Source organism: Zophobas morio, unplaced genomic scaffold (genome assembly GCF_036711695.1).
Source record: "Zophobas morio isolate AGI-343-1 ecotype UQ-CSIRO unplaced genomic scaffold, CSIRO_AGI_Zmor_V1 ptg000018l, whole genome shotgun sequence".
In the NCBI taxonomy this organism is placed as follows: domain Eukaryota; kingdom Metazoa; phylum Arthropoda; class Insecta; order Coleoptera; family Tenebrionidae; genus Zophobas; species Zophobas morio.
In genome coordinates this window covers 1,836,255-1,861,044 of record NW_026972123.1, presented here as the reverse complement: position 1 = coordinate 1,861,044, position 24,790 = coordinate 1,836,255, and the positions used below count along the sequence as shown (strand labels likewise).

The following is a 24,790-nucleotide window of genomic DNA, read 5'->3' as shown; positions in this document are numbered from 1 at the left end:
ACTAAGATAAGGGGACTAAGGTACAGCAATAATTGCAAATATTTAATTTACTACAACTTACAACAATATAATAATTTTAAAAATTGTATATTTAATTTTTTACAAATTTTAGTAGCATCACGTAAGTTTCTTATACTCCAACGTCAGCTTCTTCGTCCCACTTTCCGCCACTTTTGTGAAACTCATCCCCTGAAAGTCCAACCCCTCATAATCCAGTTCGACAACGACCTGAAACCCTAACTGTCTCCCGATTTTCTGAGTGGCAATAGAAGTGAAAATGGAACTAATGATTTTGGGTGCAGGCTCCAGAGCAAGCTGGCTACCATCAACGGATTTTTTAACGTTAATTCCGTTCGCTAGATCCCTGGCAATCTCCACCGAAACTTCGGTTAACTTCCGTCCTATACCTTGCCCCCTGTAGTCTGTCAGCGTAGCCAGGAACATCAGCTCGAAAAGACACTCGATCTGACAGTGCTCGAAGAGGTTGTAGAGGTTGTCGATGTAGGCCATGAACTCCACGATGGCTTTAGAAAGGGGACGCTTCCAGCGCTTGGCTAAATTTTCAAAGACGGGATCGTCTCTAACCTGGATTTTGTTGAACGCTACTCCTACGATTTTGTTGGACCGTTTGTCCACTGCGATAAGTGTAACTCCGTCTTTGGCTGCAGATGTTGTTAGCTCGCGAAGTTCGACTAAAGCCTCCGGGTCTTTCGTGATTTCCATAGTCTTGCATATGTTTTCGTGAGGGTAGAACGCGGTTTCGATAAATCGGAGGGCTTCTTCGAGGTAGGCGGAGGTTAACAGCTGACAATGAACGTTGTCTAAAAAAGATAAATAATGCAGCTTATTATATAATATCGATTGTTGCAAGTCAAGGTTATTTCTATGCACTCTCTAGTCGATAAATTGTAAGAATTGTCTCTACTTACCGTTGATCGTCCAAATTTTGTCTCCCATTTTTAAAATTTTGGTTGACGATGTCACTGTTTTGTTTATGTGGGTGTCTTCAAAGAGTTGTAACTGTAAATAATCGAACGCTTGCGTTCACTCAACGATACACGTATTAACGACAACTGAACCGACAGTAGCTGTTTATCTATAGAAATAATAACATAATTGGTGGCTTTGTAGTGGAGGCTCGTCAAACACGCACTCGCAATGTTAGACAAGACGAGGTTTGATGACGTTTTTATTAGGTGTTTAAAAAACAAGCCATTATTTCTTTGTGTTTTAAAATGTGGGCCATCATTTCTCTATTTTTTTTCTTAATTAAAAAAACGGATATGGTTTGATTAAAGTCGAGCACTGAACCGCTCATTCATAGATAAGACGGATAAATAATTATTAAGTGCTTCTGATGGATAAATTTGAGATAAGGATGAATAGAAACGGTGAACTCGTTAATTCAAACCACACTTAAATTTATTACCACAACAAAATACAAAAATAACGTTTAACAAAGTAACGACATAAATGAAATCCTTTAAACACCCTCTACAGGTTGATCAATTTTTGCACCTACTTTTCCTGGTCGTTTGCAGATTTTTTCGTGTTCACTCAACTGTCCAAAACTAAGTGCCCGAATTTTTTCAACACTCAACGCCCAGTCAAATTTACCTTGAAGAGTCTGCCGGATTTCAGCAGCCATTAGCGAATCCATGCCCAAATCGACAAGAGAAACACAATCGCCAACTTTGGAAACATCTTCAATTCCCAAAATATTAGCAACAGCGTCAATCATCCCAATTTCTTTTGTTTTCAAGTCTTCTGTGTGTCTGTCTTTTAATACCATGCTACTGACAACAGGATTCAATTGTTGAAGGAAAATGTCCAACGTAGAGAGACACGAAACTATTCTTTGCGGCACCGTCCCACCTACTTTCACGTACTTATTCCCTCTGGTCTTCTCCATTGCTAAACCCACATCTCCCACAGCACCCCATTGGATCGCGAGTCCTGGAAGACCCATTTCTCGACGAGCTTCACAAAGACGTTCCATCGCTGAATTCGCATATCCGTAATTCGACTGTCCAGCATTTCCGCGACCGCACGATGATGAAGAAAAAGTCACAAAGTGTTCTAACTGTGGGCAAAGCTCTCTCGAAACCACATCTAAATGTTTAGTAATTTCGATTTTCGGAGCACAGACAGTCTTGAAGTCGGCTTCGGTTAAATTTACCATTAGTGCGTCACGAACGACTCCTGCCACATTGAAAATGCCGCCTACAGGTCCTAGATTGTCTGCTACTTTCAGAAGTTTCCTCGTACCCTTTAGTGTCGTAACGTCAGCGGTAAAGATCTGAACGATGTTTCCCGACTGTGTCCAATTTCTGAAACGAAGCGACTGATATCCTGTTCGGATTCCATTTCTTGAAGACAAAATAAACTTTTTTGCTCCTCTTTGAGTCAACCAGTTGGTTAGTTCTAACCCAAAACCGCCCAAACCACCTATTAGGACGTAAGTTTTGTTTGGGTCGAAATAAGACCGTGACGTAGCTAAAACAGGGTGTGGTTTTTGGTCTTCAGGGCAAATTTCCAAAATTGATTTCCCCATATGTGTGGTGGACTCTGCGCAGTGGAAAGCTTCTTCGATTTGGTTGTTTCTAAAGACAGTGCGTGGTACAGGTTTCACGGTACCGTTACTAATACCTAAAATTTAAGAATCACATGTTATTTATTACTTACTTATTAGCTACTAAATATACAGTACCTTCGTCAACTAATCGCCAAATTTTTCTCTTAATAGAAACCTCACTTCTAAATTGCGCATCAAAGACTATACCATAGAGTGATATATTTTTCATTTTCAAAACACTTTTTTTGGGAAAGTCGAAATTTCCTATTTTCAGGAAGCGACCACCATGCGTTAAACAGTTCAAAGATGCTTCCAAGTGTTCACCGGTTGCATAACCAAAAACCAAATCGACTCCGCATCCATTCGTTCCCTTGAGTACCATTTCGTCGAAAGTACTATCATGACCAATGCAGCCATCTGCAAGTTCTGGAAAAATTCTTTCCAAGAAATCTTTCTTCTCTTTAGTGTTGACAAATGTAAAAACTTTGCAACCCATCTTAAGCGCAATACGTATGGAAGCTATACCTATGGTTTCAGAACCATCATGGATGAGAACTGATTCTCCAGGTTTGATTTCGCCTCGAACCACAAGAGCATAATAACTCTGAAATTTTCCTGTTACAGCAGTGTAAAAATAAGATTGTTAGTTACCGTGGCGTAAGCATTAGGGACCGTTGAGGCTTCTTCCAAACTCCATTTCTCTGGTACAGACCACAAAAATTCTTTATCGACTTCTATGGTTGTTGCTAAAGAGCTTGTGATAATTATTCCCATGACACGCTTATCGGTATTGTCGCGTCCTGAAAATTCTGAACCTAGGGTGTGGTTTCTTTTTAATGGTCTCTCCTCTGAAAATTTTCCCATAGCCAGAAGCACGTCGTGGGAGGTAATTGGAGCATAGTAAACACGACATAATTCCAAGTTTGGCTCGTTTTTTCTATAAATTACCAAACGAGGTTAAAATATCACAAACATTCTAAAATTTTATTTACCTTAAGTCTAAGCGGCTTTGTACCCATTGCAAACTTGCCAAGCTTCCAGGAATCTGCGCACTGATGTAGGCGTGCTGAGTCGAAATTTTGTCGTTATCAAATGGAATGTGTCTCAAAGTACCCCAAACGTTTTTCTTGAGCACATTGTGAACCAAATCTTTTCGCAGTTGTTCGGAATACCGAGTCAGTGAGAATGGAGGAGCATTCGCATCTTCGATGAACACAGCTCTTACTTTTTCGCCACCTGGTTCCTGCTTTAAACAATTCACGAAACCGATTAATCCACCAAAGTTGTCTCCTTGAGTGTACAAATAAATTTTGTTTCCACAGTCTTCGTTTCGCTTCATTGCATCTTTTACTAGTTCAATCCAAGACAGGTCTTCGGTTACTTTAATAACAGATGAGTTTGTGTCAATTTCAGTTGGTTTTCGTAAAAGAGTGTACATTTTTGTGGAAGTGACTTGAGTACTAACAACCACTCCCATAGATGGTAGATTGTTGAAATTTAAATCTTCCTTATCTCCTTCTAACAAGAGAAAACTTTCCTGTTTCAAGTTCTGTAAAATGGTTTCTAGAAAACTGAGTTCAGTTTTTATGTTCGCAACGGACACAACCACCAAATCAAAATCAGTCAGAGTTGGATATTTGGATGTAATTATTTTTGTATCTACAGATATCACAAGCTCCCGTTTAAGGATCTCCTCAATTTCGAGCAGCAACTTTTCTTCCATCGGATGTCCACTTTCAATTTTTCCTATTCGAAGAACTCCAACACTGTTTTCCAACACAGTTTGCACAACCATTTTTAGGGCTACATTTTCGCTTACCCAGACTTTATCTTCTAAAGGTACAAACTCATACTTTTCTATTTTCGGAGTGGAATGCGTTAGATGGCACCTTGTAACATAACTGGTTTTTAACCCTTTAACTTCAACACCTCCACATTTAACAACGCCGATGTTGTCAAACGCAGACACCGCCAAAACATTGTCAGATTCTCTAGCTGCTTGAAGATGCATTTTAGGATCAATTACAACTTTTTGTAATTTAGTAGGAAGGTAAAGCTCTCGAGTATGTATACGGATAGCCCAGAATTGTAACATGGCGTCAATACAACTAACCCAGTTGTTCCATTTTATTTTCCCATTTGAAAAACGGTTATCTGTTTCCAGGATTTCTTGGAAGCTACCCCCATATTCAAATCCCCCTAGTCTCAGTTCTTTGAACACATCTTCGTGGTTTAATTTTAACCACGTCTCTCCTGTTTGGGAGTCGATGGGTTCAAGCTTTGAAAACATTTTGGACACATTTTCAGGAACTTGGGTCCTACCCGTGACAACAATGCTTCCACCTTGGCACAATTCAAAATCACCGTTTTGCTGTAAGATGTTGATACTAAATTTAATAGAACCTTGTTTCGGAATAATCGTGGCACGATGAAATTCCACGTTTTCGATTACAAAAGGCATGTGCGCGTAATCTTTGTTTTTGAGTTTTGCTAATGTCTTCCAAATTAAAACCTGAAATCAATTTCGGTCACCCTTTTTATTTTTGAAACGAATTGGCAACATTTACCACATACGCAGCGGCTGGGTAAACAATTTGACTATCAGTGCTATGACCCAACAAAAACCGGTTTTCTTCTTTGGTGACATCTACCTCTACTTCCACCGCACCAGAGCTAGAGTTTTCTTCAACAAAATTAGGCACCGTCCACTCCTCAGAATGGTCCCACTTGACGTACGGAGCAATCATGGGGGTACCTCGACCCACTGGAAAATCCATTGAAGGATAAAGCTTTGCAAATTTGGGTTGGCATCCAGCATTGTGTACCCTAATCGTACATAGTCACTATTAATCGCACATTAAACTAGTAAACTTACCTTCCAAGCGCTGTCAATAAAAACTCAACATCGTTATCACACTCTTTCTTTAAAAGGCTTACAGGTGTAATTTTAGATCCTAACGAACGTCTAATAATTCCTTGAAAAAGCGCCGAAGGTGCTATTTCAATAACGACAGCGTTGTCTGGGACGTGTTGAAGAGCTTCGTGGAACAGAACAGGCGAAAGAAAATTTCCGACGTGATAATCTGGGGAGCTGTATTGTGCAAGAGCCGTCGTCCATTTCGACTCAGGTATTGATGATGAGATCCATTTGGATGTTCGTGGTTTTGGGAAAGGTATGATTTGTTTGAGTGCTTTGTGGAACTGAGGACCCGCTTTTGCTACGTACTTGGAGTGGAAAGCGACATTGCTGACTTTCACTTCTTTGGCAAAAATATTTTCAGAAGTTAGTTGTGCGACGAAAGCTTTTACAGAGTCGCTCAGACCAGAGACTGTGGTGATATTTTGGGCGTTGTGGCAAGCGGGAAATACATTTGAGGGGCACCTTTGGTGTGCTTGGTCCCATGACAGTCCAACTGCAGCCATTGACCCTTTGACAAGATCACTGTCTATTAGAGATTTTCCTCTGTGGTAAGCGGTAAGAATGGTTTGTTCGGCGGTTAGAGTTTCGTCTGCGTAAGCACAACTTATTTCACCAATCGAATGTCCGATTATTCCGTCGGGCTGTACGTCTAAAAATTTTAAAAGGTCTGTTAAGGCTATCTGTACGCCGACTATCGCTACTGTTGTATTGAGAACGTTCTCGAAGATGGAATCCGTCCCGTTGACTATGATATCTTCTAAATCTATTCCAAATTGCTGTAGCACTACAGAACTTTTCTTAATTGAGCTGCGAAACACTTCTATTTGCATGAGTTCTTTTCCTATGCTCTTTTGAGAACCCACCCCACTGTATATAAACCAAACAGGTCTCTTCTGGAAAGAGATATCTCCGATTTCGTCGACTGGTGTATCGTTTAAAAGACAGAATCCTCTGTATTGGTGACCCTTAATCCCATCCTGATGAACCTCATTTACTAGATACAAGAACTCATCGTCGTGTCTATGCTTCTTAACTTGATCGATTAAAGTGTGAACCGCGTCAGAGGTGCGTCCAGAAATCGCCACGACACGTCGTACACCAGGTGCATTTTGTTTAATTTTCTCTTTCGGGTTCGCTTTAAGAATAAGGTGTGAGTTGGTACCTCCGGCACCAAAAGAATTAATAGCAGCTAGACCACCTAGCCAAGGTTCGTTCTTAGTGACCACTTTCAAACGACCGTCGCACAACGCAGGGATGTTTTTATTAGGCGATTGAAAATGTAAGTTGGCAGGTATGAAACCACTTTCCATAGAGATGACCACTTTTGCCAACGAACACAGTCCCGAGGCTGATTCAGGATGCCCCATGTTACTTTTGACAGATCCTATAAGCAGTGGTTCTTTCCGATTTTCACAGAAAAAGTCTGCAATTGAATTGACTTCTTGTGTATCCCCTGCTATGGTACCAGTACCATGAGCTTCAAAATATAACACTTCTGAGGGGTCAACTCCAAATTCCGTGTACGTGTCGCGAATGAGCACGTTCTGCATATTTCCACTGGGAAAAGTAATCCCTTCTTCTTTGTAGCCATCATTGTTGACTTTTATTCCCAGAATGGTGGCATACACACGTTTAGCGCTTTCTTTCTTTTGCAAATAAACGACAACTGTGGCTTCAGACCTCACGTAGCCGTTTCCATCCGCATCAAACGATTTGCATTTTCCTTCAGCACTCAACATACCGATGATTAAAAACTCCAAAGAGGTTTCAGGTCTCAAAAGCAAATTCACCCCTGCTACGATCGCAGCATCACACTCCCCGTTCTTCATTGCCCAAACAGCTTGGTGCAAAGCCACCATACTACCCGAACAAGCCGAATCCACCACATAACTAGGCCCTTTGAAATCAAAAGTGTAAGATATTCTGTTTGCAAACATAAAAGCGCTACATCCATTTAAGCCGTATCCTTTGATTCTGTCTGGGTTTCTTGTCCAATAATCCCTCGCTTCGTTTTGGAAAACTCCAACGTAGACACCCGTTTTTGAACCTTTTATGTCGTTGGGGTTAACACCAGCGTCGACGATTGCTTCGTAAGTTGATTCGAGAAGAAATCTCAGTTGAGGATCCATCGTGTGGGCTTGTTTGGGGCTGACGCCGAAGAAGGTAGCGTCGAAGTGAGATATGTCTTTCATTTTTCCGGTGCGTGTGGGAAGGTTGTGAAGACCTGATGGCCAACGTCTTTCGTCGTCTGTCACTAGGTCGACGCCGTCGAATAGTTGTTGTTTGAATTCTTCCAGATTTGAGCTTTCGGGGAAGCGGCCGGAAATGCCAGTGATGACAATGTCGTCAGAAGTTTTGGTAGCCATTTCGATGACACTAATTTTTCAGCAATTTATTCTTTAATAAATATTTTGGTTTAATTACTAGGTACTTACACTTTTGCACCTATGCCTAGTCGAAAGACGCACAGAGGACGTTTTGCCTATTTTAAAATATTTTAAGCAGTAATAAACCTTTCAATGCAGCTTAAAACATCATAATGGATTGGACAAAAATACTGCAATTGTGAGTGGTATTTTGGCCATTTATAAATGCATTTCTAGGCGTCACTGCAGTAGCTGCACTAAATTCATATTTAAATCATATTGACATATTGTTAATTTTAAAGATTCCATACTTTTTTTCGCACATTGTAGTCTCAATTTATCAAACCTCATTCATTAACACACAATAGGAAATGCAAGTTTAATAAGAGTCAATAACTTAGTCTAGACGGTTTTTGTTTTGTACTCTACAAGAAAAGCTACCAATCGGATGGAAAAATACAAAAGATAACAAACAAACCACACTTATATATATTATCAAAATAAAATACAAAAATAACACTGACAATAATTAAATAAAGTGCAAATCTATCGCTGATTACTAAAATGACTGTGTCTTAATTTCTGCCATGCCACTATTTACAATGTTTGCAATGCCTTCAACACTAGATCCTACCAAAATACTCCTGTGGTCACCTTCAATCGCATCCACTTTTACGTTTAGTTCGCAAATCTGTAATCAACACGACACAGAATACTCAAAATGATCTGTAAATAACTCTTACCTCAGAAAGCCCATAGTCGTTACCCACATCGATATAATTTTCTGTTGCTCTAATAAGAGTAACTTTGCCTTTGAATTTGGACTTGGGTTGGTACTTATTGGCTGCCACCACTTTGTAAAAGAAACTAGCAGCTGCATCTCTTACATCTTCATCTGAAACTGGTACTGCACCAGAAAGAATCTGAGTAATTTTGTCCAATCTTTCTTCCCACGTCTTTAAAAGCATGAGCTCATCAAGGGCCTGAAATAACAAATTTGAAAACTTTGTAAGTACATTTGAAAATCTGACCTTTCTTCGGTCAATTTTTTTAAACTGTGTTGCGAAATAAAGTAAAATTTCACATTCGTGAACTGGTTTATTGGTTTTCAGAATCTCAATTCCATTCTTCTTAGAATACGTGGGTATGTAGGAAGGAGACCCATCGATGAGGACAAGATTTACTTTATCTCCCCGATGCTCCAGCTGACGTCCCATTTCAAAAGCAACAGCGGCACCAAATGAGTACCCGACAAAAGTGTAAGGACCCTTAGGCTGAATTGTTTTAATCTTGTCGTTGTAAAATGCTGCCATGTCCTCAATAGTACCGCCAGGAGTTTCTTTGCTACATTGCAAACCATATACAGGTGCTGTGATACCTTTGGCCAAAGGTATCAACGTACTAACTGTTCCTTCTATAGAATGTATGACGAAAACAGGCCGTAGACCGTTTTCTATATTTTTGTCGTTCAGTCTAATCAGGCACTTAGACGGTGTAACTACCAAATTTAAATCACTATCTTCATGGTGATTTGTACTAGCAACTGTAGTCACACTTTCAGACCGTTCCTCCAATTCACTTAACTGCCTAAAAGTCAATGCTCGAACTTCTGCAACTTTTAGCGCCAAGTCATAATTATATCTAAGAATTTGTCTGATTTCAGCAACCATCGTCGAATCCATACCCAAATCGACGAAAGAGACAGAATCGCCAACTTTAGAGACGTCTTCAATCCCCAGAATAGTCGCAACAGCTTCAGTCATCCCTACTTCTCGTGTTTTCATACTCTCTATATTTTTTGGTTGAAAAACCGTACTACTAACAACCGGATTCGTTTGCTGAAGAACAGCATCCATTGTAGACAGACACGAAGTCATTTTTTGTGGCATCATTCCCCGAACTTTTATTTTAGTCATGTCTATGGCTAAACCTACGTCACCTACGATACCCCACTGGATCGCAAGTCCTGGAAGACCAGCGTCTCGACGAGCTTCGCAAAGACGTTCCATCGCCGAATTCGCATAACCGTAATTCGACTGACCAGCATTTCCGCGACCGCACGATGATGAAGAAAAAGTCACAAAGTGTTCTAGATGTGGACAAAGCTCTCTTGAAAGCGCATCTAAATGTTTAGTGATATCGATTTTGGAGGCACAAACAGTCCTGTAGTTGGTTTCGGTTTGGTTCGCCATTAGTGCGTCACGAAGGACTGCTGATACGTTAAAAATGCCACCAACAGGTCCTAGTTTATTTGCGTCTGCTAGAAGTTGTCTCGCTGTATTTTCTATTGTGATGTCATCAGTAAAGATTTGGATGCTGATTCCTAATTCGGTCCATTTTCGGACGTGTTGGGATTGATATCCTGTTTGGATTCCATTTCTCGAAGCCAAAACTAACTTTTTTGCGCCTCTTTGAGTTAACCAGTTGGTTAGTTCTAAGCCAAAACCGCCCAAACCACCTATTATGATGTAAGTTTTGTTTGGGTCGAAGTAAGAACGGGGCGTGGCCAAAACAGGAACTGGGTTTTGGCTGTCATCGCAGATTTGCAAAATTGGTTTCTCACGATGTGTATTGGACTGTGCGAAGTGAAAGGCTTCCTGGATTTGATTAGGTTTGAAGACGATACGTGGTAGAGGTTTCACAGTACCGTCAATAATACCTTGCTCAACTAATTCCCAGACCCTCTTCTTAACAAAAATTTCACTCTTAAATAACACACCCAAAGCTACACCATGAAACGATATATCTTTCTCATTTGAGATATTTCCTTTGGGAAAGTCGACGTTTCCCAGTTGAAGGAAGCGCCCACCATCTGTTACACAATTTATAGATGCTTCTGAATGTTCACTAACTGTACACCTAAAAGCTAAATCTACTCCGCGTCCACCGGTTTGGTTAAACACCATTTCTTCACTATCACAACCAATACAACCATCTATAAGTTCTGGAAACATTTTTTCCAAGAAGTCTTTCTTCCCTTTAGTGTTGACAATTGTAAAAACTTTACAACCCATCTTAAGCGCAATACGTATGGAAGCTAAACCTATACTTTCAGAACCATCATCGATTAGAACTGATTCTCCAGATTTGATTCCTCCTCGAACCACAAGAGCATAATAACTCTGAAATTTTTCGGTTACACCAGTGGAAAAATAAGATTCTTACTTACCGTGGCGTAAGCATTAGGGACCGTTGAGGCTTCTTCCAAACTCCATTTCTCTGGTACAGACCATAAAAATTCTGTATCGACTTCTATGGTTGTTGCTAACGAGCTTGTGGTAATTATTCCCATGACACGCTTATTGGTAGTGTCGCGTCCTGAAAATTCTGAACCTACTAAGTGGTTTCTTTTTAACGGTCTTTCTTCCGAAAATTTTCCCATAGCCAGTAGCACGTCGTAGGAGGTAACTGGAGCGCAGTAAACATGACATAATTCCAAATTTGGCTCGTTTTTTCTATAAATTACCAAACGAGATTAAAATATCACAAACGTTATAAAATTTTAATCACCTTAAGTCTACGGGGCTTTGTACCCATTGCAAACTTGCCAAGTTTCCAGGAATCTGCGCACTGATGTAGGCGTGCTGAGTAGAAATTTTGTTGTTCTCTAATTGAATGTGTCTCATAGTACCCCAAACATTTTTCTTGAGCACATTGTGAACCAAATCTTTTCTCAGTTGTTCGGAATATTGTGTCAATGAGAATATAGGAGCATTCGGATCTTCGATGAACGCACCCCTTATTTTTTCTCCACCTGGTTCTTGTTTTAAACAATTCACTAACCCAATCAATCCGCTAAATTTGTCTCCTTGAGCGTACAAATAGATTTTGTTCCCAGAAGTCTCGCTTTGTTTCATCGCATCTTTTAGTACATTAATCCAAGAAAAATCTCCAGTTACTTTAATAATAATAGATGAGTTTGCATCAGTTTCTACTGGTTTTCTTAATAGAGCATAAATTTTTGTGTCGGTAATTTGACTACTAACAAGTACTCCCAAAGTTGATAGATCGTTCAAGTTAAAATTTTCCTTGTCTCCTTCTAAGAGAAGAAATCCGTCCTTTGCCAAATTTTGTGAAATAGTTTTCAAAAGACTGAGTTCATTATTTATGCTCGCACCTGCAACAACTACCAAATTAAAGTCACTCAGATTGGCGTCTTTAGATGTAACTGTTGTGGTGTCTAGAGACGCTACAATTTCCTGTTTAAGGGTCTCGTCAATATTGAACATCACTCGTTCCTCGTTGGGATGACCATGTTCCATTTTTGCCATTCTAAGAACTTCGGAACTGTTTTCCAACACAAGTTGTAGAAGGACTTGTAAAGCCGCGTTTTCACTTACGGGAGTCGTATTCTCTAGCGGCACAAATTCATATTTCTCTATTTTAGGAGCCGGGTGAGTTAGGTGACGTTTTTTAACATAAGTCGCTTTGAAGCCTCCAATTTCGACACCGCCGCATTTAACAACACGTAGATTTTCGCGGGCAAACACCCCAAGAATACCACCGCATTCTCTAACAGTTTGGAGATGTTTTTGTGGATCAATGACTACTTTCTGCAATTTCGTAGGAAGATAAAGATCTCGAGTGGGTACACGCATAAACCAAAATTGAAGAATAGCATCAATACAACTAACCCAATCGTTCCACTTTACCTTTCCGTTTGAAAATCGAACATCTGTTTCGAGGATTTGTTGGAAACAACCCTGGTATTCATATCCTCGCAGTCTCAGTTCTTTCAACACATCCTGCTGATTTAATTTTAACTCCGTTTCTTCTATTCTTGGGGCAGTGGAAGGTGAGTTTGCAAATGCTTTAGAAATATCTTCGGGAACGTAAGTTTTACCTGTAACAACTGTACTTCCACCTTCACATAGTTCAAAATCGCCACTTTGTTGCAGGATGTTGATAGTAAATTTCAGAGAGCCGTCTTTTGGAATAATTGTCATGCGATGAATTTCCATGTTTTCAAGCACGAAAGACGTTTGCAGGTAGTCTTTGTTTTTTAGGTTTGCTAGTGTCTTCCAAATTAAAACCTTGAACGTGTCAAGTAAGACGATTGAAACTAATTTGTAGACGACTTATTTACTTACCACATATGCAGCTGCTGGGTAAAGATTTTGACCATCAATAACATGTCCCAACAGATATTGATTGTCCTCTTTGCTCATATCCACTTCTATTTCCATAACACCAGATTTAGATTCACTCTCAAGAAAATTAGGCACCGTCCACTCCTCAGAATGGTCCCACTTGACGTACGGAGCAATCATGGGGGTACCTCGACCCACTGGAAAATCCATTGAAGGATAAAGCTTTGCAAATTTGGATTGGCATCCAGCATTGTGTACCCTAAACGTACATGGTCACGATTAATTGCACATTATAGTAGTAAACTCACCTTCCAAGACCTGCCAATAAAAACTCAACATCGTTATCACACTCTTTCTTTAAAAGGCTTACAGGTGTAATTTTTGACCCTAACGAACGTTTAATAATTCCCTGAAAAAGCGCTGAAGGTGCTATTTCAATCACGACAGCGTTGTCTGGGACGTGTTGAAGAGCTTCGTGGAACAAAACAGGCGAAAGAAAATTTTCGACGTGATAATCTGGAGAGCTGTATTGTGCAAGAGTCGTCGTCCATTTCGACTCAGGTATTGAAGATGAAATCCATTTGGATGTTCGTGGTTTTGGGAAAGGTATGATTTGTTTGAGTGCTTTGTGGAATTGTGGACCCGCTTTTGCTACGTATTTTGAGTGGAAAGCGACATTACTCACTTTCACTTCTTTGGCAAAAATATTTTCAGAAGTTAGTTGGGCGACGAAAGCTTTCACAGAGTGGCTCAGACCAGAGACTGTGGTGTTATTTTGGGCGTTGTGGCAAGCGGGAAATACATTTGAGGGGCACCTTTGGTGTGCTTGTTCCCATGATAGTCCAACTGCAGCCATTGACCCTTTGACAAGATCACTGTCTATTAGAGATTTTCCTCTGTGGTAAGCGGTAAGAATGGTTTGTTCGGCGGTCAGAGTTTCGTCTGCGTAAGCACAACTTAGTTCACCAATCGAATGTCCGATTATTCCATCAGGGTCAACGCCTAAAAATTTTAAAAGGTCTGTTAAGGCTATCTGTACACCGACTATCGCAACTGTTGTATTCAGAACATTCTCGAAGGTGGAATCCGTCCCGTTGATTAAAATATCTTCTAAATCTATCCCAAATTGCTGTAGCACTACAGAACTTTTCTTAACTGAGTTGCGAAACACTTCTATTTGCATGAGTTCCTTTCCTATGCTCTTTTGAGAACCCACCCCACTGTATATAAACCATACAGGTCTCTTCTGAAGAGAGATATCTCCGATTTCGCAGACTGGTGTGTCGTTTAAAAGACAGAATCCTCTATATTGGTGACCCTTAATCCCGTCCTGATGAACCTCATTTACTAGATACAAGAACTCATCGTCGTCTCTGTGCTTCTTAACTTGATCGATTAAAGTGTGAACCGCGTTAGAGGTGCGTCCGGAAATCGCCACGATACGTGGTACATCACCTGTATTTTGTTTAATTTTCTCTTTCGGGTTCGCTTTAAGAATAAGGTGTGAGTTAGTACCCCCGGCACCAAAGGAATTAATAGCAATTAGACCACCTAGCCAAGGTTCGTTCTTATTAGTGACCACTTTCAGACGACCGTCACACAATGCAGGGATGTTTTTATTCGGGGATTGAAAATGTAAGTTGGCAGGTATGAAACCACTTTCCATAGTGATGACCACTTTTGCCAAGGAACACAGCCCTGAAGCGGCTTCTGAATGTCCCATGTTACTTTTCACAGAACCTATAAGCAGAGGTTCTTTCCGATTTTCACAGAAAAAGTCTGAGGCGGAATTGACTTCTTGGGTATCACCTGCTACGGTACCAGTACCATGAGCTTCTAAATATGAAACTTCTGAAGGATCAACTCCAAATGTGGTGTACGTGTCTCGAATGAGCACGTTCTGCATTCTTCCACTAGGAAAAGTAATCCCTTCTTCTTTGTAGCCATCATTGTTGACTTTTATTCCCAGAATGGTGGCATACACACGTTTAGCGCTTTCTGCCTTTTGTAAATAAACGACAACCGTGGCTTCAGACCTCACGTAGCCATTTCCATCCGCATCAAACGATTTACATTTTCCTTCAGCACTCAACATACCGATGATTAAAAACTCCAAAGAGGTTTCAGGCCTCAAAAGCAAATTCACCCCTCCTACGATAGCAGCATCACACTCCCCGTTCTTCATTGCCCAAACAGCTTGGTGCAAAGCCACCATACTACCCGAACAAGCCGAATCCACCACATAACTAGGTCCTTTCAAATCAAAAGCGTACGATATTCTATTAGCAAACATAAAAGCGCTACATCCGCTTAAACTGTATCCTTTGGTTCTGTCTGGGCTTCTTGTCCAATAATCAGACGCTTCGTTTTGGAAAACTCCAACATAGACGCCCGTTTTTGAACCTTTTATGTCGTTGGGGTTAACTCCAGCGTCGACGATTGCTTCATAAGTTACTTCGAGAAGAAATCTCAGTTGAGGGTCCATCGTGTGGGCTTGTTTAGAATGAACGCCGAAGAAGGTAGCGTCGAAGTGAGATATATCTTTCATTTTTCCGGTACGGGTTGGAAGGTTGTAGAGACCTGATGGCCAGCGTCTTTCGTCGTCTGTCACTAGATCGACGCCGTCGAATAGTTGTTGTTTGAATTCTTCCAGATTTGAGCTTTCGGGGAAGCGGCCGGAAATACCAGCGATGACAATGTCCTCAGAAGTTTTGGTAGCCATAATCTGAAACAATTTATTAAAAGAGAAGGGGACAGTTTGAAGGTCCAATTTGTTAAGTTAAGAACCACACAGGCAATTTTATTTTAAGATTTGGATTAGTGTTAAAATTAAATGATATCAAATTAAAAATGTTGTTTTCCTTCTTACCGTTTTATATTAATGTTTTATTCGCACGAAGGAACATAACTTCAACAACGTTGTATTTATAACTTGTAATCCACTACTGCCATTTACGTCTTTGTGTCTAATAATAATTACTGCTTTTACGACATGATTATAACTAAAAAATGAACTGCTTTAACAAAAAAAATTGTTATCAAAATCAGCATAATAAATCTCCTATAACTACCAATTCTACTATTAACAGGGATAATTTTCCCTATATGAAATTAACGAGAATATTATATGTTATATGATTTACAGTATCCACTATTATAAATCACATGATGTTCTTGTTATAATTAAATCTAATTACATAATCATGGCATAAAAATAGTAATAATTATTAGAGGCAAAGACGTAAATGGTTGTGTTTGATTAGAATGAGATATGAATGCAAAATTATAACGTCGTCGAAGGTGTTACATGACGACGAACGTTGTCAGCCAAGTCAAATTTATAGAACTTTATCGCATCAAACGACATTTTCGTAAAACTTTATCCTTATGCTCCCAACATTCAAAGCTTCAGACATGCTTAAAATTGAAAGAAATAGTCGACAAGATAAGATTCATCAAAAAGAAAATTGTTGGGTGTTGACAACTTGATGAGTTGTGCCGGTGCTGACGTCTTAGATCTGCAAGTAAGTAGGTGGGGGTCAAGTAAGGTTGCAAAGAAATATTTAAGACGAAACCTAACTCAGAAAATTTCCAGTGCACAGAAAATCCAGACGGGATGATGTCATCACAACATTTTCAAAGTAAATCCTATTTAAATTATATATAATATTGCACACGCTGTAGTCGCAATTTGTCAAACGTTATTCATTAACATCCAATTGGAAATGAAGATTTAATAAAAGTCAAATTAATTAGTGTCGACTGTTTTTGTTTCGTACTCCAGAAGAAACGCTACCGTTTGAAGAAATACAAAATATAATAAACCACACTTACATTTATTACCAAAATAAAATACAAAAACAACACTGAGAATAATTAAATCATTTTTTCATTTTAGTTACTAAAATGACTGTGTCTTAATTTCTTCCATGCCACTATTTACAATCTTTGCCAATGTCGTCAGAAGTTTTAATAGCCATTTGTATGACCTAATCTGAACACTAAACAAATATTTTATGAACAATTTACTCTTTAAAAAATATTTTGGTTTAATTACTCACACTTTTGCACCTATGCCTAGTCGAAAGACGCACAGAGGACGTTTTGCCTATTTAAAGATATTTTAAGCAGTAATAAATCTTTCAATGCAGCTTAAAACATCATAATGGATTGGACAAAATACTGCATTTGTGAGTAGTATGTTTGGCCATTTATAAATGCATTTCTAGGCGTCACGGCAGTAGCTGCACTAAATGCATATTTAAATCATAATGACATATTGTTAATTTTAAAGATTCCATACTTTTTTTCGCACATTGTAGTCTCAATTTATCAAACGTCATTCATTAACATACAATAGGAAATGCAATTTTAATAAGAGTCAGTAACTTAATGCGGACTATTTTTGTTTTGTACTCTACAAAAAAGCTACCAATCGTATGGAAAAATACAAAAGATAACAAACAAACCACATTTACATTTATTACCAAAATAAAATACAAAAACAACACTGACAATAATTAAACAGAGTACAGATTTATTGCTAATTACTAAAATGACTGTGTCTTAATTTCTTCCATGCCACTATTTACAATCTTTGCAATGTTTTCAACACTAGATCCGACCAAAATACTCCTGTGGTTACCTTCAATCGCATCCACTTTTACGTTTAGTTCGCAAACCTGTAATCAACAGCATACTCAAAATGTTCTATAAGGAAACTCTTACCTCAGAAAGTCCATAGTCGTTACCCACATCGATATAATTTTCTGTTGCTTTAATAAGAGTAACTTTGCCTTTGAATTTGGACTTGGGTTGGTACTTATTGGCTGCCACCACTTTGTAAAAGAATCTAGCAGCTGCATCTCTTACATCTTCATCTGAAACTGGTACTGCACCAGAAAGAATCTGACTAATTTTGTCCAATCTTTCTTCCCACGTCTTTAAAAGCATGAGCTCGTCAAGTGCCTGAAATAACAAATTTGAAAACTTTGTAAGTACATTTGAAAATCTGACCTTTCTTCGGTCAATTTTTTTAAACTGTGTTGCGAAATAAACCAAAATTTCACATTCGTGAACTGCTTTCTTGGTTTTCAGAATCTCAATTCCATTCTTTTTAGAACACGTGGGTATGTAGAAAGGAGACCCATCGATGAGAACAAGATTTACTTTATCTCCGCGATGCTCCAGCTGAAGTCCCATTTCAAAAGCAACAGCGGCACCAAATGAGTACCCGACAAAAGTGTAAGGACTTTTAGGCTGAATTGTTTTAATCTTGTCGTTGTAAAATGCTGCCATGTCTTCAATAGTACCGTCAGGTGTTTCTTTGCTACATTGCAAACCATATACAGGTGCTGTGATACCTTTGGCTAAAGGTATCAACGTGCTAACTGTTCCTTCTATGGAATGTATGACGAAAACAGGCCGTAGACCGTTTTCTATATTTTTGTCGTTCAGTCTAATCAGGCACTCAGACGGTGTAACTACCAAATTTAAATCACTATCTTCATGGTGATTTGTACTAGCAACTGTAGTCACACTTTCAGACCGTTCCTCCAATTCACTTAACTGCCTAAAAGTCAATGCTCGAACTTCTGCAACTTTTAGCGCCAAGTCATAATTATATCTAAGAATTTGTCTGATTTCAGCAACCATCGTCGAATCCATACCCAAATCGACGAAAGAGACAGAATCGCCAACTTTAGAGACGTCTTCAATCCCCAGAATAGTCGCAACAGCTTCAGTCATCCCTACTTCTCGTGTTTTCATACTCTCTATATTTTTTGGTTGAAAAACCGTACTACTAACAACCGGATTCGTTTGCTGAAGAACAGCATCCATTGTAGACAGACACGAAGTCATTTTTTGTGGCATCATTCCCCGAACTTTGATTTTAGTCATGTCTATGGCTAAACCTACGTCACCTACGATACCCCACTGGATCGCAAGTCCTGGAAGACCAGCGTCTCGACGAGCTTCGCAAAGACGTTCCATCGCCGAATTCGCATAACCGTAATTCGACTGACCAGCGTTTCCGCGACCGCACGATGATGAAGAAAAAGTCACAAAGTGTTCTAGATGTGGACAAAGCTCTCTTGAAAGCGCATCTAAATGTTTAGTGATATCGATTTTGGAGGCACAAACAGTCCTGTAGTTGGTTTCGGTTTGGTTCGCCATTAGTGCGTCACGAAGGACTGCTGATACGTTAAAAATGCCACCAACAGGTCCTAGTTTATTTGCGTCTGCTAGAAGTTGTCTTGCTGTATTTTCTATTGTGATGTCTTCAGTAAAGATTTTAATGGTGATTCCTAATTTGGTCCATTTTCGGACGTGTTGGGATTGATATCCTGTTTGGATTCCATTTCTCGAAGCCAAAACTAACTTTTTTGCGCCTCTTCGAGTTAACCTGTTGGTTAGTTCTAAGCCAAAGCCGCCCAAACCACCTATTATGATGTAAGTTTTGTTTGGGTCGAAGTAAGAACGGGGCGTGGCCAAAACAGGAACTGGGTTTTGGCTGTTATCGCAGATTTGCAAAATTGGTTTCTCACGATGTGTATTGGACTGTGCGAAGTGAAAGGCTTCCTGGATTTGATTAGGTTTGAAGACGATACGTGGTAGAGGTTTCACAGTACCGTCAATAATACCTTGCTCAACTAATTCCCAGACCCTCTTCTTAACAAAAATTTCACTCTTAAATAACACACCCAAAGCTACACCATGAAACGATATATCTTTCTCATTTGAGATATTTCCTTTGGGAAAGTCGACGTTTCCCAGTTGAAGGAAGCGCCCACCATCTGTTACACAATTTATAGATGCTTCTGAATGATCACTAACTGTACACCTAAAAGCTAAATCTACTCCGCGTCCACCGGTTTGGTTAAACACCATTTCTTCACTATCACAACCAATACAACCATCTATAAGTTCTGGAAACATTTTTTCCAAGAAGTCTTTCTTCCCTTTAGTGTTGACAAATGTGAAAACTTTACAACCCATCTTAAGCGCAATACGTATGGAAGCTAAACCTATACTTTCAGAACCATCATCGATTAGAACTGATTCTCCAGATTTGATTCCTCCTCGAACCACAAGAGCATAATAACTCTGAAATTTTTCTATTACACCAGTGGAAAAATAAGATTCTTAGTTACCATGGCGTAAGCATTAGGGACCGTTGAGGCTTCTTCCAAACTCCATTTCTCTGGTACAGACCATAAAAATTCTGTATCGACTTCTATGGTTGTTGCTAACGAGCTTGTGGTAATTATTCCCATGACACGCTTATTGGTAGTGTCGCGTCCTGAAAATTCTGAACCTAGGAAGTGGTTTCTTTTTAACGGTCTTTCTTCCGAAAATTTTCCCATAGCCAGTAGCACGTCGTAGGAGGTAACTGGAGCGCAGTAAACATGACATAATTCCAAATTTGGCTCGTTTTTTCTATAAATTACCAAACGAGATTAAAATATCACAAACGTTATAAAATTTTAATCACCTTAAGTCTACGGGGCTTTGTACCCATTGCAAACTTGCCAAGTTTCCAGGAATCTGCGCACTGATGTAGGCGTGCTGAGTAGAAATTTTGTTGTTCTCTAATTGAATGTGTCTCATAGTACCCCAAACATTTTTCTTGAGCACATTGTGAACCAAATCTTTTCTCAGTTGTTCGGAATATTGTGTCAATGAGAATATAGGAGCATTCGGATCTTCGATGAACGCACCCCTTATTTTTTCTCCACCTGGTTCTTGTTTTAAACAATTCACTAACCCAATCAATCCGCTAAATTTGTCTCCTTGAGCGTACAAATAGATTTTGTTCCCAGAAGTCTCGCTTTGTTTCATCGCATCTTTTAGTACATTAATCCAAGAAAAATCTCCAGTTACTTTAATAATAATAGATGAGTTTGCATCAGTTTCTACTGGTTTTCGTAATAGAGCATAAATTTTTGTGTCGGTAATTTGACTACTAACAAGTACTCCCAAAGTTGATAGATCGTTCAAGTTAAAATCTTCCTTGTCTCCTTCTAAGAGAAGAAATCCGTCCTTTGCCAAATTTTGTGAAATAGTTTTCAAAAGACTGAGTTCATTATTTATGCTCGAACCTGCAACAACTACCAAATTAAAGTCACTCAGATTGGCGTCTTTAGATGTAACTGTTGTGGTGTCTAGAGACGCTACAATTTCCTGTTTAAGGGTCTCGTCAATATTGAACATCAATCGTTCCTCGTTGGGATGACCATGTTCCACTTTTGCCATTCTAAGAACTTCGGAACTGTTTTCCAACACAAGTTGTAGAAGGACTTGTAAAGCCGCGTTTTCACTTACGGGAGTCGTATTCTCTAGCGGCACAAATTCATATTTCTCTATTTTAGGAGCCGGGTGAGTTAGGTGACGTTTTTTAACATAAGTCGCTTTGAAGCCTCCAATTTCGACACCGCCGCATTTAACAACACGTAGATTTTCGCGGGCAAACACCCCAAGAATACCACCGCATTCTCTAACAGTTTGGAAATGTTTTTGTGGATCAATGACTACTTTCTGCAATTTCGTAGGAAGATAAAGATCTCGAGTGGGTACACGCATAAACCAAAATTGAAGAATAGCATCAATACAACTAACCCAATCGTTCCACTTTACCTTTCCGTTTGAAAATCGAACATCTGTTTCGAGGATTTGTTGGAAACAACCCTGGTATTGGTATCCTCGCAGTCTCAGTTCTTTCAACACATCCTGCTGATTTAATTTTAACTCCATTTCTTCTATTCTTGGGGCAGTGGAAGGTGAGTTTGCAAATGCTTTAGAAATATCTTCGGGAACGTAAGTTTTACCTGTAACAACTGTACTTCCACCTTCACATAGTTCAAAATCGCCACTTTGTTGCAGGATGTTGATAGTAAATTTCAGAGAGCCGTCTTTTGGTATAATTGTCATGCGATGAATTTCCATGTTTTCAAGCACGAAAGGCGTTTGCAGGTAGTCTTTGTTTTTTAGGTTTGCTAGTGTCTTCCAAATTAAAACCTTGGACGTGTCAAGTAAGACCATTGAAACTAATTTGTAGACGACTTATTTACTTACCACATATGCAGCTGCTGGGTAAAGATTTTGACCGTCAATAACATGTCCCAACAGATATTGATTGTCATCTTTGCTCATATCCACTTCTATTTCCATAACACCAGATTTAGTTTCACTCTCAAGAAAATTAGGCACCGTCCACTCCTCAGAATGGTCCCACTTGACGTACGGAGCAATCATGGGGGTACCTCGACCCACTGGAAAATCCATTGAAGGATAAAGCTTTGAAAATTTGGGTTGACATCCAGCATTGTGTACCCTAATCGTACATAGTCACTATTAATCACACATTATACTAGTAAACTTACCTTCCGAGTGCTGTCAATAAAAACTCAACATCGTTATCACACTCTTTCTTTAAAAGGCTTACAGGTGTAATTTTAGATCCTAACGAACGTTTAATAATTCCTTGAAACAGCGCGGAAGGTGCTATTTCAATCACGACAGCGTTGTCTGGTACGTGTTGAAGAGCTTCGTGGAACAAAACAGGCGAAAGAAAATTTTCGACGTGATAATCTGGAGAGCTGTATTGTGCAAGAGTCGTCGTCCATTTCGACTCAGGTATTGAAGATGAAATCCATTTGGATGTTCGTGGTTTTGGGAAAGGTATGATTTGTTTGAGTGCTTTGTGGAATTGTGGACCCGCTTTTGCTACGTATTTTGAGTGGAAAGCGACATTACTCACTTTCACTTCTTTGGCAAAAATATTTTCAGAAGTTAGTTGGGCGACGAAAGCTTTTACAGAGTCGCTCAGACCAGAGACTGTGGTGATATTTTGAGCGTTGTGGCAAGCGGGAAATACATTGGAGGGGCACCTTTGGTGTGCTTGTTCCCATGACAGTCCAACTGCAGCCATTGACCCTTTGACAAGATCATTGTCTATTAGAGATTTTCCTCGGTGGTAAGCGGTAAGAATGGTTTGTTCGGAGGTTAGAGTTTCGTCTGCGTAAGCACAACTTATTTCACCAATCGAATGTCCGATTATTCCGTCAGGGTCAACGCCTAAAAATTTCAAAAGGTCGGTTAGGGCTATCTGTACGCCGACTATCGCAACTGTTGTATTGAGAACATTCTCGAAGGTGGAATCCGTCCCGTTGACTATGATATCTTCTAAATCTATTCCAAATTGCTGTAGCACTACAGAACTTTTCTTAATTGAGCTGCGAAACACTTCTATTTGCATGAGTTCTTTTCCTATGCTCTTTTGAGAACCCATCCCACTGTATATAAACCAAACAGGTCTCTTCTGGAAAGAGATATCTCCGATTTCGCAGACTGGTGTATCGTTTAGAAGACAGAATCCTCTATATTGGTGACCCTTAATCCCATCCTGATGAACCTGATTTACTAGATACAAGAACTCATCGTCGTCTCTGTGCTTCTTAACCTGATCGATTAAAGTATGAACCGCGTCAGAGGTGCGTCCAGAAATCGCGACGATACGTGGTACACCAGGCGTATTTTGTTTAATTTTCTCTTTCGGGTTCGCTTTAAGAATAAGGTGTGAGTTGGTACCCCCAGCACCAAAGGAATTAATAGCAACTAGACCACCTTGCCAAGGTTCGTTCTTAGTGACCACTTTCAAACGACCGTCACTCAACGCTGGAATATTTTTATTAGGAGAGTGAAAATGTAAGTTGGCAGGTATGAAACCACTTTCCATAGTGATGACAACTTTTGCCAAGGAACACAGTCCCGAGGCTGATTCAGGATGCCCCATGTTACTTTTGACAGATCCTATAAGCAGTGGTTCTTTCCGATTTTCACAGAAAAAGTCTGCAATTGAGTTGACTTCTTGTGTATCCCCCGCTATGGTACCCGTACCATGAGCTTCTAAATACGTAACTTCTGAACGATCAACACCAAATTTGGTGTATGTATCCCGAATGAGTTCATTCTGCATACTTCCACTAGGAAACGTAATTCCTTCGACTTTGTACCCGTCATTGTTAACTTTCATTCCCAGAATAGTGGCATACACACGTTTAGCAATTGTTGCCTTCTGCAAATATATAACGACTGTAGCTTCTGATCTCACGTATCCATTTCCCGAAGCATCGAACGATTTACACTTGCCTTCAGCATTCAACATTCCGAGTTTTGAAAACTCCAAAGATGTTTCAGGTTTCAGAAGCAAATTCACCCCTGCTACGATAGCAGCATCACACTCCCCATTCTTCATTGCCCATACTGCTTGGTTCAAGGCCACCATGCTGCTCGAACAAGCCGAATCCACCACATAACTAGGTCCCTTGAGATCAAACGCGTACGATATTCTATTAGCAAACATGCAAACAGAACACCCAGTTAAACTGTATCCTGTCGTTTCGTCTGGATCTTTCGTCCAGAATTCCGAAGATTCGTTTTGGAAAACTCCAACATAGACACCCGTTTTTGAACCTTTTATGTCTTTGGGGTTAACCCCAGCGTCCACGATTGCTTCGTAAGTCACTTCAAGAAGAAATCTCAGTTGGGGGTCCATCGTGTGGGCTTGTTTAGGGTGGACGCCGAAGAAGGTGGCGTCGAAGTGAGATATATCTTTCATTTTTCCGGTACGAGTTGGTAGGTTGTAGAGACCTGAGGGCCAACGTCTTTCATCATCTGTCACTAAGTCGACGCCGTCGAATAGTTGCTGCTTGAATTCTTCGAGATTTGAACTTTCTGGCAGTCGGCCAGAAATACCAGCGATGACAATGTCGTCAGAACTTTTGGCAGCCATAATCTGAAACAATTTATTAAAAGAGAAGGGGACAATTTGAAGGTC

At 39.8% G+C, this 24,790-nt stretch overlaps 5 protein-coding genes across 6 annotated transcripts; all 5 read right to left on the bottom strand.

The window, feature by feature from the left end:
• Nucleotides 1-29: 29 nt before the first annotated feature.
• LOC135131093 (uncharacterized) lies at nt 30-1,264 on the bottom strand. The gene is made up of 2 exons (XM_064058628.1): nt 930-1,264; nt 30-821 (listed from the first exon to the last, which is right to left on the bottom strand). The coding sequence occupies exons 1-2, from the start codon at nt 955-957 to the stop codon at nt 118-120; spliced, it is 732 nt and encodes a 243-aa protein (XP_063914698.1). The 5' UTR covers nt 958-1,264; the 3' UTR covers nt 30-117.
• Nucleotides 1,265-1,413: 149 nt separating this feature from the next.
• On the bottom strand, nt 1,414-8,082 carry LOC135131090 (fatty acid synthase-like). 2 transcript variants are annotated; one of them, XM_064058622.1, is made up of 7 exons: nt 7,920-8,082; nt 5,451-7,871; nt 5,143-5,401; nt 3,568-5,087; nt 3,227-3,512; nt 2,711-3,179; nt 1,414-2,649 (listed from the first exon to the last, which is right to left on the bottom strand). In XM_064058622.1, exons 2-7 carry the CDS (start codon nt 7,859-7,861, stop codon nt 1,484-1,486), a joined length of 6,111 nt encoding a protein of 2,036 aa, XP_063914692.1. In that variant the 5' UTR covers nt 7,862-7,871; nt 7,920-8,082; the 3' UTR covers nt 1,414-1,483. The 2 variants fall into 2 exon arrangements, with proteins under 2 accessions (XP_063914692.1, XP_063914691.1); XM_064058621.1 differs by having other exon boundaries at nt 7,931-8,082.
• Nucleotides 8,083-8,327: 245 nt separating this feature from the next.
• Nucleotides 8,328-17,153, bottom strand: LOC135131089 (fatty acid synthase-like). Its single transcript, XM_064058620.1, has 8 exons — nt 17,013-17,153; nt 13,260-15,676; nt 12,952-13,210; nt 11,372-12,894; nt 11,031-11,316; nt 8,893-10,983; nt 8,605-8,844; nt 8,328-8,552 (listed from the first exon to the last, which is right to left on the bottom strand). Exons 2-8 carry the CDS (start codon nt 15,671-15,673, stop codon nt 8,421-8,423), a joined length of 6,945 nt encoding a protein of 2,314 aa, XP_063914690.1. The 5' UTR covers nt 15,674-15,676; nt 17,013-17,153; the 3' UTR covers nt 8,328-8,420.
• Nucleotides 17,154-17,499: 346 nt separating this feature from the next.
• LOC135130757 (fatty acid synthase-like) lies at nt 17,500-22,206 on the bottom strand. The gene is made up of 6 exons (XM_064058175.1): nt 22,027-22,206; nt 20,447-21,969; nt 20,106-20,391; nt 17,968-20,058; nt 17,680-17,919; nt 17,500-17,633 (listed from the first exon to the last, which is right to left on the bottom strand). The coding sequence occupies exons 1-6, from the start codon at nt 22,204-22,206 to the stop codon at nt 17,502-17,504; spliced, it is 4,452 nt and encodes a 1,483-aa protein (XP_063914245.1). The 3' UTR covers nt 17,500-17,501.
• LOC135130756 (fatty acid synthase-like) lies at nt 22,203-24,745 on the bottom strand. Its single transcript, XM_064058174.1, has 3 exons — nt 22,397-24,745; nt 22,335-22,344; nt 22,203-22,285 (listed from the first exon to the last, which is right to left on the bottom strand). The coding sequence occupies exons 1-3, from the start codon at nt 24,743-24,745 to the stop codon at nt 22,203-22,205; spliced, it is 2,442 nt and encodes an 813-aa protein (XP_063914244.1).
• Nucleotides 24,746-24,790: the final 45 nt, after the last annotated feature.